The 16701-nt window shown below is 36.4% G+C and overlaps 1 protein-coding gene across 1 annotated transcript in view; it reads right to left on the bottom strand.

The window, feature by feature from the left end:
- Positions 1–16701, bottom strand: part of NOL10 (nucleolar protein 10) — a 53275-nt gene that overhangs the window by 15226 nt on the left and 21348 nt on the right. Inside the window, exon 13 of the mRNA XM_074861565.1 lies at positions 16566–16618. Coding sequence (XP_074717666.1) covers positions 16566–16618 — 53 coding nt within the window. The remainder of the gene's footprint in view (positions 1–16565; positions 16619–16701) is intronic.

Here is a 16701-nt window from a genome sequence, read left to right as displayed (position 1 = left end):
GTTTCCTAAAAATTCACATTAAAAACTCCAGTCAACATGACCACAAGAATGGTTGTGATTCAAAAAAATATTTTAAGAAAACAAGTAGAAGTGATTTTATATACATAAAATACATATAGTTTGTTTTAACAGGAGTGTGGTAACAGTATAAGATAATGCTGTTCATTTAAAAAGTGTGTGACTACTCATTCAAGTCTTCTTTTGAAGACAACTATACACAAAAACTTGTAAAATTGTATTCTAGACTATAATATTCTACTAATATTCTATACAATAATATTCTATTCTAGACCACTACTGTCTCTGTATCAAGTATGATTTATCTTCATAAGATTTCAGCCCTAGGTGAGAACCATAACATGCCAAATGAAAAATTCCACTTTTTTTTTTTTTTTTTAAACAGTGCTGCATATTTGATTCCAATTAGTAAGAGCTTCCGAGGAAAGACCTAAGATGTCACTAACAGGAAAGACTTTACCTACTTAATGAATTAACCAAATACCCATGTCTATTCCAGTAATACTCAGCTTAAACACTACATAACATTCAGATTGATTTCTTGCCAACATTGCAGAAGCTTTTGTCTCCATCTTGTCTCCATCCAGATTTCAATTTTTTCAGTTATTTCCCCCAAGCCCACTTCTTCAAATCTGACCCCCAAATTTTTATATTAATAAGAAAGTAGTCTAGATACATTAAATGTACCACCAGCTTTCATGCCATGCAAGAAATCAGTTATCTATGCTTCATTACCAGACCATCAAAGCATGACTGGGGTGAAGGAGTCTTCTCTAAAGTTTACCTATAGTTTTCTTTCGGATGAAACTGTTTGTCCTTCTTATAAAAAATAAGTTGCTTACTAACTAAACAAAACTTCTCTTGTAATAAAATTTAAGTACAAGTTCCTCTGCTGAAGATTATTAGAAACGAGAATAGGGAATCCTTGACTCACATCCATTCCCATTAAACAGAAAGTTCCCCTTCATTTCATCTTGCTGACACATCATGTAAAGATCTCTATCACTTCAATAAAACTTTTTCATCACTTCCATGTCTATGACAGTATCTGCTCAAGCCCTACAAAGCACATGTTACTCATGAGAACTCAGGCCACTCCAACCAGTTATGGTAATCCCCTGATGGGATTCTGACTGGTGTAAATCTTTGAACAAATAACTAACGCAGAAATCTCACAAATAAGTGGAAACAGTTTATCTACTCTTCAGCTGTAGCTCCACTCACTGTTCCAAGTATCCCTGTACTCAAAACCTGACATTGAGAGTAAAACCTTTCATGGCACGTAATCTGTGCCATGAAACACAGAAAGCCAAAAGACCTGATTATTCATTATAATCTGTGGAGGGAGTAGGACTATCAGATCATAGAAAACAAGGCGGGGAAATGAGATAATTAACGGAAAAAAGCAGTGGCAGAATACCAGGAAAAAATAGAAAGTCCAACCATTATTTAAATTTCACATGTAAACTGACAAAAAGGAAAACCCTACAGAGATGTCTGTGTATGTTTTATTGCCTTACTTCCCTCTCTTCCACCCTACTGAAACCACTTGCCCACCTATTCTAGGATACCTTAGGAGCTTTACTTTGTATTCTATAATGCAACATTTTTTAAAGCTTAAGAAGAAATCTAAAAATAGAAAAGACAAACAATACCAGCCACAATGACAAACACCTAAACAAGGAATGTCCTTCTCTTGGAATAGCAATTCTTCACAGAATTTAATTGCCACTGCATTTTAACAGCAGAGTTTAATGTTCCTCTGTCATCCACTGTCAACCAACAGACATCCCAGGACGGTGCTGAGTGCACTCTGAAATATCAGGCTCCACCACTCCTGTGCCCAGGTAAAAATGCAACAGAGGGCTGGTCTGCACTGGGCCACCAAGGATGAGGTAGATAAATGAAACCTGTCTGTCCCCCCCAGTTCACAGGTTTCCATACAGCAGGCGCCCAGCAGCACAGGCGGGACCCCTCAGAGCTCCTGCCACCCAGCACTGGCACCACCTCAGCCTGGTGTGCAGTCCCTGCCAAAACCAGCAAAACAGCCATGAAGCTGTGGAGTTTGGGTAGGCTAATTAATGTACTTGTCAATTTAGATTGGGAACGTTCAATTCTACCACATCTAAGGCAGAAAAATGCACTGGAATTCACAGCAAGAATAAGCAAATATTATTGAGGTAGGTAATCTCATGCAACTAACCTGACAGGTCTCGTTTTTACAATATTTATGATATACCAAATAGGTCTCTCCACAAGTTTTAGAAAAGCTGCACACAGCTAATGGGAAAATCATTATTAAATGAGTGCACATCTAAAATCGACTTTTACTCAAATATTTCTTCAGACAGGAAAACCAGACATCATCACCAACAATGACTGAACCAATATTTTTGCTATTTTAATTATTATTCTGTTTTCCGTAGGATAACTGCTTCTTGAGACAATTTCCACCAATTGTTGGTGAAAGTCAAGAAGACTGTCTTTGCAAACATTTTTGCCTATCAGCAGAGGAGCCTCACCTGCAGACTGGGCCCCGCTGGCAGCAAGCTGGGTGGGCAGTTCCCTGCTCTCCTGCCCTCCCCGTGCTCTTCTCCTTAACCGACTGGAAGTAGCACCCCTGAGGAGACCAGAACGCAGTTATCCCACATCATGTCCCGCCACCACGCTGCAAGACAGAGTGGCAGCTGGGTCATGCCAGGCAGGAGCCAAGGAGCAGCGTGGCCCTCTCCTCCCCACGGGTGATCCATGCGGCTGGGCTTACCATTGGGGGTCTTCCCCTGTGATACACAGGTAATACAGACATCACACCACTGCCTTTCATGTCTTATACACCAAGCCACAAGAAGTGAAGATGTGGACTTTATAATTATTAATATTGTGTCATCTAATACCAAATTTTTGTTAGTACACTTTAGAATGTCTCTTTTTTTTAACTTTAGACACAGAAAACACAAAATATGATGAGTAATCTAGCATGCAAGTGAGCAGAGATAAAAAGTGCAAGGCCAAACAGAATCACAGAATCATCTAGGCTGGAAAAGACCTTGAAGATCATCTAGTCCAACCATTAACCTAACACTGACTGTTCTCAACTACACCATACCCCTAAGCACTATGTCAACCCAACTCTTAAACACCTCTAGGGATGGGGACTCCACCACTGCCCTGGGCAGTATTAAACTGTTCAAGAAGAGATAAATGTTGACAGAAAAATACTTTTTAAATATTGTAGAATAATTCCAAAAAAACACAGTTCTTTGTATTCTATTTTACAAAATATTTAACTTAATAGTCTTGTACCACCACAAATCTTACGTGGTACAGCTCTAAAATGCCTTGTGCTTATAGCCGTGCCTAATTCCTGGACACTTCTGTAGAAAATATCATCCTGTCATCAGTCTGTAATTCCTCTGAAATTAAAGAACCCTAAGAGAGAGTAGGTGTTATTCCCAATCCACAACAGATGTTCCTTATCTTCAACCTAGAACACCAGACAGCACTTTTAGACTTTTAAATGCCACTCAACAATTTGACAGACATCTTCACAGAACCCTTAGAGCCACAGAAAAACTGGGTCTAATCCTAACTAGTATTAAACATGTTTAACAATTTAAAAGAAGCCCAGAATGTGTAGAAGTTTCCAGAGTCAAATGTCATGAGATTTAAATTAAATTACTTTGAATGCACATACAAACAAGTATTGTCAAGTATCTGTTTGAAGGTTTCAGGGACCAATTCTACATGACTGAACAGTTGCTCTTTTCTTCTCAGGGATTCAAATTGGGTTCCAAAATCTATTTTTCAGGATGTTAAATAGTAAGTCCCTGGAAGATTTGATACAGGGCAGTGATAAACTCTTCAGCTGTAAATAAGATGTCAAAACATATTAAGACTCAATCAGCAGAAACTCCTCCCAACATTCATTGATGCATTTTAGCAATCAAAAATATGCAGAATGTTCACAGCCAACATAGATCAGATTTGAAAATAATTGACAAGAGTTTCCAAAGTTTACACTGACTGAATTCCCTCCAGAAGACTAACTTAACGTATGTGGACATCATTCAATAAAACACTTCCAGAGGCTTTGGAAAGCAGAAATATTAGATGCCGTGGCTGTACAAAAACAGCATGCAGTTTCACAGAAACTTCATAGCTTCACAACAATTAACACTGTAATGCCATATCATGCCATATCATAGTAATACAGTTAATGACAAATAAGTATGAAAATACATCATATCACTGTTCTTTCATAATGTATTTTGGAAGTAAAACCTTTTTTCAAAAACCTTCAAACTGTTTGCTGTGGTACCTTCGATGGATTTTAAGTTAGACTGTAAGACCTTTACCAGGTAGCAAAAATGTACTAGTTAAATCATTCACTGCCATACTATTTGAATAATGTCAATTACAACAAAATTAGCGTATTTTTAAGGCCTTCAACAGAGCTCTGGATACAGTGTATTGTGTATATTACTAAGATAATAATTTTAGTAACTGTAAGCCAAGATAGGAACTGGCTAACGAGAAACAGTTTATGCTGAAAGAGGTGTTACTGCACTGAAAGTAGGTTACAAGGGAAGCTCCAAGGACTATCAAATATTTTCAGTAATGACTGCCTCATTGTAGGAACATGCCAATAAAATCTGCTGATGACAAACTGTCACACAAGAAGGGTCAAAATCTCTCAGGTAAAAAAATCTACCCTGGAAACGAAGATGCTGGAAATTGCATGAGATGTATAGCCAATCACTATCAGCTGTAAAGAACAGAATAGGAAAAAATTATACCAACTGATCACAAGACAATAAAATACTCATATAAGGCCATTGTATTAGTATAGGATAGGAATAATGACTCAGTGGAGACATCTTGTATAGCTCCAGGCAATAATGTTCAGGATACATGAATGCAAACTGTAGCAAGTATGGTGAAAGGCTGCTAAAATAATTTCTGAAACAGTAATGCCTGCATAAGAATAACATGCAAAGTTGTCACAATGACACTATAAATGGGAAACGTTAGCTAAGCATCAAAGGAATGTGACTCTTGAACAGCCTTTTAATGGAGATAACAATGAAGAAGCAACTCATTTTCAGATTAAATCTGACACATTTATGGAAAAGATATCTGATTGCCTGTGATAACATGGGACTGGACTCCTTGATCCAAGGAAGTTCCTTCATTCCTCTGTTCTCATTTAAAAAATAAAACAACCCAAACTTAAAGCACTTTAATAAAGAGAGATTCTTTTCTATAATAAAGTCTTAATTTTGGTGTTTTGCACTTAAACTTTTGACAGGACATATTTGCTGGAGAAAGCAAACGCACCTCTATGCATGCATATTCTCAGCTTCAATCATGCCATCTAACAGGAGAAGGAGATTACAGAAGGCCTAATGAGGGAGAAGAAAAAAATGGGTGATCCCCAGGGTGTGGGCAGTGATTGAAATGTGCAATTGCATTTTAAACATAATTAGCTCCCTAATTGCATAGCCAAGTTTAATTAATGCAATTACATGAGTAATTAATTACTATTCATTTTAAAAGTACTGTTTTCAATGTTTTGTTCTCTAATTTTAAGAATTACAGAGATCTCAATATGTAATAACTTTGAAAAGTTTCCATCTATATGCATTGAAAAGGCAAAAGAAAGAACACCTTGTTGTACCTCGTTAACAGTCAAGGTTACATCAATTGCAATTGGTAACTCTCAAAAATCAGATGGATTATTTCTAGCTTATAGACATGAAAAACTGCAGCTCTCCATTTTTGTTTCTATGCTTTTGGGCTTCGGTCATAGCCATGCCCAAGAGCTTCAGAGAGCCCAGGAGATTAGCTCGTGTTGGAAAGGAGCTCTGGGACCATGTTACCTTGTTATGTTTCTATCTACTATGTTTCCATATACAGTATTTCCCTTAGCAACCAACATGCTCCAAACAATTTGAGATTTTGAATCTCATTCTGTCATTCCTTTCTAATCTACCTTCTCCCTATGAACGCTCTACAATCGACTCCAATTGTGCCCTGTTAATCTTATGAGTAATTCCATTTAATGTACTGAGTAAAATTCTTCAAGTCTCTAAATTAAATGGGTTTTGGGAATAAACTCCAAACAAATCTCCCATGTATTTTCATTTTTCATAATTTCATGCTTTCATTCACCCTACATTATATGGTGTAGATTTGACGCTTTTACAGCCATCAAGTAGCTTGACCAAGAGAGGCTGAAAAGCACATTTTTCCTTTTCAGCACACTACTGACAACAGCATTGCGTTTGGTTTTAAGCCCACACACTCATAAATTTCACTGAACTATACAACTAATTGGCTCTTTCTCTCATCCTAACTCCACCACATCCAGACATTTTTGGCAGATTCATTAATCAGAGAGGCTGGTTTTCCTACCTTTCACTATGCTACAGAAGCTGCCAAATCAACAATTTGAAGGTTTTACTCCTTAGAGAGCATGTTAAAGGAAACATTGCTTTTAAGATCTTCCCAGTGTTAAACAAAAACTGCTGCAGGAACTTGCATACATCTAGGAATGAGATACTAAATCTTTCTGCTGTGGTAGTTATCAGATAGTAAGTACTTTTCTAATCCTAAGCAGTTTGGCTTTACAGTGGTGGGTTTTTTTTTTTAAATTCTCATATTCTCTGATCTGACAGGTATTACAATCAGTTAATCAGTCACAGGTCTGTTCTCACTGTGACTGTCTTCTTGGCGAAGCCACCATCTTTCGAATGAGGCAATGGTCCTGCTGCTCATAACATTGGGAAAAAAAAAGATAGGAGGGAAATAATCATTATAAAATGTTGGGAAGAAAAGATAGCCCTCCGAGACATAAACAGAAAATAATTTTTCAGCAAAGAAAGTTACTCCTTAAAATTGCAAATAAGATTAGCAAAATCGTTCTCTTCTTCACAAGACAGGAAGAAAAAGGGACAGTTCTCATGTCATATGTAACTTACCAGCTGTGGCACTAAGAGTAAGGAGTCTGAGGAGTCTGATGCTTTCATCAACATGTTCTAACATGCCAGCATACATAAACGATAAATACTTGTCACTCTTGCTATGAATCTTTTTACTTATGAGACTCCCTGCATGTTTCAGGTCTTTAGACAAATTGAGCTGAGACAATTTGAGGTCAGAAAAATAGATAGAAAATTGAAGTACAAGAACCCACTACCTTCACAGTAAGTCAACTAATCAAATGAAGCTCAAGAGGTAAGAAAAGAGTGGCTTCTCAAAGTATGTGTTACAAGCATGACCTGCTTCAAGCACTTTCCCATATCACCTTGAAATGAATTAAAAAGTTCCAAAAAGTCTGTTCTTATTCTAATCTAGCAGCTTCTATAGCATATCTGCTCTAACAACAGATGCACTTAAGCAAAGAACACTGAGATCTGAGACTCACTTCACAGGATTTATTTACCTGTGAACATCTGTTTTTTTAGCCATGGAAAAAAAGGTGCAGATCAGGTATGGTCAGCTGATCTAATGCCTTGCTGACAATAAAGGGCAGCAACCACATTTTACTTTGGCTATGCACACCTCCCATTCCCTACCACATCTGACCACATGCTCTTAATTCCTTTACATAGGTTCTGGTATTCATCAGACCCTTCACAAAGCCAATTTACTGTTCAGTGACTCAGTGCCACCAAACCAGCACAACCCCCCTCACAAACACAACACCTCTACATTTTACATGAGATCTAACAAAAAACCCCCCACCCTAATACTATAATCTTCAAAGAATAAATCACTAGCAAAGCTCTCCCCCTGCATTTACAATCGTGACTGCAGGGGAGACAGTCAAGGCAATGAATGGCAAGTGGGAGACTTCATAACTGCCTTGGCTTTTTTCTTACACAAGGAGAGAACTTCTACACAGCTTCTACCTGTTCCAACGCGGTCAGAAATCTGTTTCTCAAAATACAATAGCATTTCTTGTAATACTAAGGGCATCAATGGACAAAACTTCCACTACTAATAGAGGTGAGAGTAACACATGATTGATTTTAGTATGTACATAATAGCCTCTGATTGCAGTCTAAATTAACAAGTCAGAAGAACTGGCATAAGCCAGAAATGCAAAATCCTGGCAAGTTCCCTTCTCTCTTTGTCCAACAGGACAGGAAAATTCCCAACTGTCACACTCTGTGGGGACTTGCCTCTTGTGTTTTTAAGTGGCCGGGAACAACAGGGCTCTCACAGTACAAGCCAGGTCCAAGGAATGTTACAGTGTAAATATCTTTACAGTCATGAAAAAAAAACCTTACTTACTGTATTGGAGTTCAGAGCATGAGCTGCATTTTAGGGAGATTTGAGGGATGCTACAGATATAAAGGTAATGGCAAATCCAGCTGTACATCTACCTTACATAACTGACATACTACTGGAAATCTAGGAACGTGTGAGCTTCTAATAACTCCCTACCATGGCAGCTTAATTGCTCTTTGCAAACCTGGGAGGAAGACTGCTCTGTGAGTTTATACAACTACTGCCAGACAACACAAAGGGAAGGAAAGGCAACTACCTCTTGGGAACGTGCAACTCCTCCAGACAGATAATGAAGATAACCTCAGCATAAACCAACCTACTCTTTACAGGGCATAAAGCTAGAGAGAAGAAATTTTATATAACTTATAAAAAATTTTCTTTGAGTAGGGAACATCTTTCAAATATATATTTGAAAGCTTTTACATATTTGATGGTTTTATTTCTCTTACAGGTTTGTATGACAGAAATCTTAAATCCTCACAACTTTGTTACTGTTTTTGTATAAAATAGTCATAACTCACGACATACTTGGTTCATTACTGAGTGTGGAACAGAAGATGACAATACAGATAAGCCACAAAAGTCACTTGCTCTGCTTTCAAACATAATGGAATACTTAGCTGAAATTATCACATAGAGAAAATTCTCACATGCTTTGTCTTTTCAGATCCAAAAGCTGAAAAAGAAACTAATTCTTATTACATGCTGATAGACCACAGTATTGTACAAAACTTCCTTTCAGCAATTACATCTTTTCATTATCTGACTGCTTCTCTCTTCCCTGACTGAAGCTGAGCAACTGAATCTCTAAATTTTCAGAAACTAGGTGAAGAATACATGGCCCGAAGAAAGGAACAAGTGCAACTTGAGAAATAAAAAAAATTATCTTTCAGATACTCAAGGCTTAAATTTTCTACCACTTAAAAAGGGTAGCACACTCCTCACTCAAAACCTGTTTTCTTAAAATAGGAACTCAAGAACAGAGGGTCCCATACTACCAATTGCTTAAGAAACAGTCATAACACTAAGAACCATGTGAGTCTCTCAACTGTCAGAGCAATCACCTGGAATTCAGTAAAACTTCTGCTTTTAAGAGTTTTCTCCTCTGCTTTATGAAGGGTATGATGTAAACTGTAAAGAAATATGGTCTTAAGACACCATGCTGCTATCTATTAAAAAAATAATGAAGTGCTGCCTATCATACTATCATCCACAACAGCATAAACAGGGTTCATACACCTTCATAATCTATACATGTTGAACTACTACATCAGCAGCACTGAAAAACATCTAAAACAAGTTTTAAAGGAAGATCAGAAATTGTTTCCCGATTATCACATGTTGGTGTTTTCTTTCTATGTATGTGTGATAAGTGGTACAGTGTCTCTCAGCCAGTGCATGGGAAATGGAGGATATCCTTTGTTGGGAATAAGCTCAGCGTGTTATTTTTCAGTTTGAAAGTGTTTAGGTTAAAAGTAGGAAGCTCACATTTCTGTTTGTGAAGATAAACAACTTTTTTCCTATGCTTGTAAATACTGTGAGATAGGTAATGTATCATTCACCAGACATTCTTTTTGTATTGTTTGCACAGTTTTCTGTGTAAAGGATTAGACTGTTCTGGATGAAAAACACAGTTCTAAAAGACTGATATGCCAAAACTCAGAATTAGCTCAAAGGCCAAAGATGCATCCAAGTGGCTTTTTATTAATGGAAAGTCTTTTATTTTGCCCCAAAGTACAACTGTAATATGCTACTTTGTAACAACACTGCTTTCCAGTCATTTCACAGTTCTCAAAATGAGCAAACTAAGGTTAAGACCAACATGTCCCATTCTACATCATAAGTACTGTATTTTTATTTTACAACATTTTTTTCCCAGTAAATGAAACATTTTTCTACACTATATATTGTTTCAGGACAGAAAAAAAAAAAATCTCTTAGCACAATTCAGTTTCATGCTTCAGTTGCTTTCCACTTTACCTAAAACTTCTTAGGTAAGGGCTGTATTGAAGATGAACAACCATCTTCTAAAAAATAGTGTCATCGTACAATCTTTAAGATGACAGCTGAGGCAGCATTAATCCAGAATGACCTAATACTGCCAATCAGAAGACATGAAAACATCCTAAAAGAAATCAAAATCTCACACTCTAGTCCTGTTCTATTAATGTCAAAATGCCAGCCACAAATATAAAAAGAATTGCATTATTTGTTTCATAGCTCTTCCCATGCAGAAGCCAAAATCAGTTCAGAAGATCTTGCTGTAACTCTTAACAGCACCCATAAACCATTTGAACAACAGCTGACTATACAGAACATTGGTCTTAAGGACACGAAGTGCAAGGTATGCGTAGGTGTTTTTCTCCAATTGTATCCCCACCGTATAAAGACCCAAGAGAAAAAAAAAAAAAAAGACAATTAGTAGATCCCAAAATAATGAAAGGATGAGAAAGTAAGTCTTAGAGTGATAAAACTGTTCTGAAAGGCTACGCCTGTAGAGGTGTGGAGAGTGCCACTCATGAGAAACCTCCCACATCTTTGAAAGTGAAAAATTACAGACTATAAGTATAGATATCTGATGATCATAACCCCTTGTACAGAACTAGTGAGTCTGTGAGTGAACTGAACACAACTCTTCGGTCAATTCAGTCAGAACTAGGTTTAGAAGAAGCTAACCTGGAAGCCTACAATCAAACCAAAGCATGCTCATCTTTAATTTACAATCCAGAACTGTTCCAAACTAGTATCAAGAAAGAAATAAAGAGGGTGAACCAAGGTATTAAAAAAACCTGCCTTCACTTGTATTTCCTTCAGTATAAATTCCCTCTACAGATTTGTTTCATCAAATATCCAGTATATTAAATGAAAACATACAAGCTAGTAGAATTTGGTGCCTTAATCTGTGATTATGTTATTTCAGGGTTAACTACTAAGGAAAAACTAGCTTTTTCTACAGTTTTTCTAAAACTTTTTCTAAATCTAAGGAATTTTTTTTTTTTTTTAAGAATGAGCATTTTTGAGGCATATTCAAAACAAAAAGATGGTGATAAAGAGTAATTAAACCAGGCAAGTAGAGAACCTAAAAAAAGAAGAAATAATTAAAAATAGCATGTATAGAAGGAATGAAGTACCAGCAATGGCTGGTTTAGTTGAAAAGCCACCCAATTTGAAGAGGACAAAATTCATAAATATTTCTGGCAATAAAGAGTTCCACATATCCAAAGTGGGTATTGTATTAGAAACTAGACCCATTACAAAGATATTCTTGGAGAAACTGAATCATTGAGTAGGCAAGAAATACTTGCCCTTGAAATATCTCCAGTTTTTAACTTCAACAACCCTAAACTAGGAGAGTGCTAGGATATCAAATGATTTTCCAAAACCACCTGAAAAGAAGCCAGAGACGCTCCAGGATTTATTTTTTCTAAAAGAGCTTAATATCTTCTCTACACCAAAAGTACATTGCTTCTAGCCTCAACAGGGAGATTTCTGCCAAGACTGCAGGAAAGTAAAAAAAAAAAAAAAAAATTCAAGAACACAGAATATTACACTCAATTAATTACACGCTTAATTGCTCTCTTCTTTTAACAGCCTAATGAATAGAGCAAGTTTCAGTTTCAGTATGTATATGTAGCCCAAAGTTTCAAGTCCAATAAAGGAGACAGGACTGATTTGAAATGTCTGTGCTAGGATCAGACATGTTCATAAAACCAGTAGTAAACACTCAGAATAAATAACACCTATGCCCCTTGCTTTCCACCCAGAGCATTCAGGAGCTAATAGGGGGTTTTCTGTACAACCTGGAAAGAAAGCATTGTATGTCATGGAAGCTGACAGCCTCAATTAAACTTAAGAGAATCCAGCTCATCTTAGATCCCAGGCCAGTGGACCACCATGTGTCAGTGAAGCTTCTTCCTCTCTTCACTTCTTTGGCCAGGACCTGGTTGCACTATTGACTCAACTTACATTTCTGAGTCAATAGTCTGAAAAGTATCCCAAGGCACACACAACTTTCATTTCAACCTTCCCGAGGCACACATCAAAGTAATATACCAGGAAGCCAGCTGGCAAGAAGTAGGTTCCAAATGTTTGCATAAACTGCAAGTTAACTATTAAACTATTGGCAAACAGCCCAATTCCAGTCAGAGACACTTACCCTCATTAAAGCCCAACAAAATAAAACAAAAACAAAGTCTCTAAGCTAAGCCACTCAAGATGTTACCTATGTAAAACAAACATTTCATTTTAACGGTCAGATTCAATTTGGCTTTTACTCACTCTCTGCACTGTGTACCTGCATAAGGAATCTTCTTGCCATTTAAAAGCAAACCTGCCTGTCCTTTCTAGTAAACCAGAAATCACCTTCTTTTCCCTCTACTAACAGCTTTGCACACAAAAGAAACAGCTGCAGTGATTTATTTTATTTTTTTTTAAGAAACACATAGCTCTCTCAGACATTCCTAGTCTCAAATGTCATACCTATCTTGTTGAAAATTCTGCAGGAAAAGCTGATGCATGCCATTTCATTTACAGACAATATTATGATACCTGTTGTCAACTCTTTTATAATCCTGAAATTCAAGAGACAGTCATTTTTTGGTTTTGCAATGGAAATTTAGCTTTGGCATTAACAATGGAGAGAATGGGCACATGTACACAGATAATTCAGTCAGACATGAGCTCAGTCAGACCGTACTCCAAGCTGGCCGGACACGAGCCAGCTCTAGTTCACAAGTCATGTAGCTGTGTTAGCACAGCACTGTGCCCACACTAATAAAACCTGCTGAGAGGCAGGGTATATTGGGCTGGGCAGAGTCCTACACTGTCTGGCCAACTTCAATCAAGGACAGAGGATGCTGGGTCTGTCTGCACCCATCCACGTATATATGCACTCCTGGCTCTGCAAGACTCTGACTTCTTCTGTGCATCTCTTCTCAAGATAATTTTTTTCTAATGTTGTAAACTAGAGGGCTAGAGCATAGCACCATACAGATGAGATTTTAAGTATCCTCCTTGACCATAGCCATGGTAATTCCTTGTAGCTGAGAGTAACTACTGGCACTACAGGGCAATGAGGGGCTAGGGTAATCGAATGGATTCTATTTACACAAAAGTACTTCCAAGAGCTCTGAAACACAACTGTCCTTTATAGTAGAAGAATTTCCCCCAGGCATTTATTCTGTTGTGGAATTCAAAAATTATAACTCAGTTCTTGTCAACATCTTAAAAACAGAGGACACATTTTAAGTAGTATTCACATCTACCTCGAAGTAAACAAACAAATAGAAGATTAAGCTATTAATTGGAAAAACAATGAATCTGAGATCTTAGAAAAAGCCAGAAAACGAGACTGTGAAAAGAGATCAGGTAATACAGCAAATCACTAGTTCTTTAAAGTTTTGCTCCAAAGACACATGCAACTAAACTCATCTTTGCCAGTGCAAGGAAATTACTCAGTGTTCCAAGGGTGGAAAAAACCCGTGTCTTAACAATTTACTGACACAAAAACCAAAGGACAGGTGTGCATCTCTGAGCTCAAATAACTAGCCCAAAAGATCAAGGAATAAAACTGTAACATGAACACGTTAATAATATTGAGTTTTCCTTAATAACAAATGCCCTGGAGCAGTTTAAGGCTGACATGACTTCTCCATTTTGTATTTTCTTGATTTAAAAAGGAGATTAAAAAAAACTCAAAACAGCCCACCAAAACAGATTTAGTGAGCTATATACTTGATTTTTAGGAAATGCAGTAAGAAACCCTTCAATTATACAACACTATCTGTGCCAGCCCCTTCAGTCTTGCCCATGAAAAGGCAGACAGGGTAAAAAAGCCAGTTACTAGAGTGTGAGACTTCTGTCTCTATTTCAGAGTAACTTCTCACTACCTTTAACTTTTCTGTTGTCTAAAATATGCATTCCATGTTTTGAAATGAACTACAGATTGTTGACTAAAAAAAGTCATGCCAGTATTTAAGATATTTTTAGCAGCCTCCAAACTCAAAGCCACTGATGTGAACTGAAGAAATTTACCTTATTCAAAAAGCAAATTTAATAATTTTCTTATACACAGCAGTATTTCAAAAGTAGAACTCATATTTGGATTTATGCTTTAACATAACTCATAACTCATCATTTGTATACTCATGTGTCACTGTGAATGCAAAACCCATGAAAAGGTATGATCCAAACAAGTTCAGGCAGACTCAGGTAGCAGTAATCAGAGAACAGTGACAAAAGGAACATGGTTTAAGGAAAGATTTGTGTTAATTTTCATTGGAATAGCCTGCATGCTGCAAAAATACTAGATAGTATTAGTCAGTATTTAGGTTAGCGATAAGGTCTATTAAATATGATCTGAGATCTAATCTAGACATACTTATATTTCTTACCTATAAATTACTATCTGACTTCATAAACATGAATTCAGTATTCACAGAGGATTCTACGAGAGTGAGATTTTTGAGCGAGTAAAAAAAAAAGTATTTTTCATTTTGATTTACAATATGTGCAAGAATACTCAAAATAATACTGGCTAGAACAAGTTCTAACAAACATTAATTGCTGGTGACAATCAAGACAAGGAATTAATTTTTTGGCTAAGTGGCAATGTTGAATATGCATCTCTAATGTACTATAGCTGTAAAGTTCATATATCATGCACACCTGCTTAAAAAAATCTCAGTGCACAATTTTCAGAGAGAAGCTGAACCTTACCCTCAGTGACAGAAGGAATGCTTTTTCCATCTGAATTACTTAAATCGAGTAACTAGTTCATTCAAGTTTTAAAAACTCATCAGACTTTGAAAATACAGGAGCTTGTCTTCCCCAACCCATTAATTAAAAAAGATGACAGATGAAAAAATGCTTGGAGAGCTACTCTCTAAACCTTACAAAGGACAAGGTAAATAGAAACAAAGTGTTCAGCTTCTAACTACACCTAATATTTTTTCTTAAATACAAAAATATTTGTTGTCCTCTTTGTTATCCAAAGCATGGAACAACTCCAGTTAGCAAAATGTAAGTTGGTCACAGCTGAATTAGAGAAATAGATAATTTACATCCAAAGAACAACATGACATAAATGACACAAAGAACTCATGTACAGAATTTCGCCTTTCTTTAAATGCAAAAATCTAATAATACAAGTAAATATAACCAGACTATAGAATTGTTTAGAGGGGTATACTGTTGTGTTTAGACATGTACATACAATAAGTATATAGTGCCTATTCCACAAAGAAAAATGTAAACTGATGAATCTCCATCTTAAATGTACAATCAAGATCATACGGGGTGGGAGGATGACCCAGAAATAAACTAAAGAAAATTAAATTTAAATTAATTTAAAATTATTTGAATGAAGACTTCTTGGCTGATTAAAAAACAAAACAAAACAAAACAACAGTTAAAAATATATTTCAAAATTAACAAATTTTATAGTTTGTCCAGAATGTGAATAAAATTACTTAAGAAGAAGTGTACGTATTTTTAGAACGTGGTCAGCTATTCTGCATGTAACATTTGCATATATATCCTACTATTTATCTCCTACCAGGCAAGAAAAACCCCTACGGAATGCACTGCAGAATCAAAACCAAAACAAGAGTGAAACCCAGGTATAGTTTTCTGTACCATCCCCTAACATAAGAAGGCTTGCTGTTAAGTCTCCCTAAAACCAACCTGTAGAGATATAACATACAGTTAACCTACAGTTAAGCCTTTCAAGTGAAGAGCTTCTCAAGTGAAAAGCTACAATTCAAGTAAGGCATTGAGCAGAAGCTACAGCCAAGAGCCATACTTGAAGTCACACAATAACACCTCTTTGTCAGAACAGAGTATATTTACTGCCATGACTATGTCACTATATAACACATATTAAAGAGAGTAATGAAATATTTCACAACCAAGCAAAATTATTATCTTGAAAGTAAGGTATGTAGCCCCTATTTAGGAATTCTCTTCTGATCAGCTATCAAAAAACTACTTTTTCTGGCAAAGTTCCATTTGAATTTCCTACTGCTATTAGCCAGTTTTAGAACTGGTAGCAAATGGCAAATCACAGGCTGTTCTTCTAGCAATTCAATATGTTACACTAATAAATTATGGTTAACTTAAATTTACTTTATCATGAAAAGTCAGAGAAAGTAGACGTGAATTTGCAGAAGTCATTTTCCAACATGAATACCTGAATGGCACCAAACAACTGAGTTTTAAAAGAGCAGTTATCAGCAACAATATGTATTACTTACTGGTATATAATAGATATTCATTTTAGGGGCTTCATTGGCAGTCATTAGCATTCCTAAAAAGAGATTTCCACATTTAAATATATTGGTCACAAGAGGATAACACTACTTTTAAAATATATATATATATATATATATA

The sequence above is a fragment of the Strix uralensis genome, chromosome 3 (genome assembly GCF_047716275.1).
Source record: "Strix uralensis isolate ZFMK-TIS-50842 chromosome 3, bStrUra1, whole genome shotgun sequence".
Taxonomy (NCBI): Eukaryota; Metazoa; Chordata; class Aves; order Strigiformes; family Strigidae; genus Strix; species Strix uralensis.
Note: the sequence above shows the minus strand (reverse complement) of the source record. Positions and strands in the feature narration are given on the sequence as shown.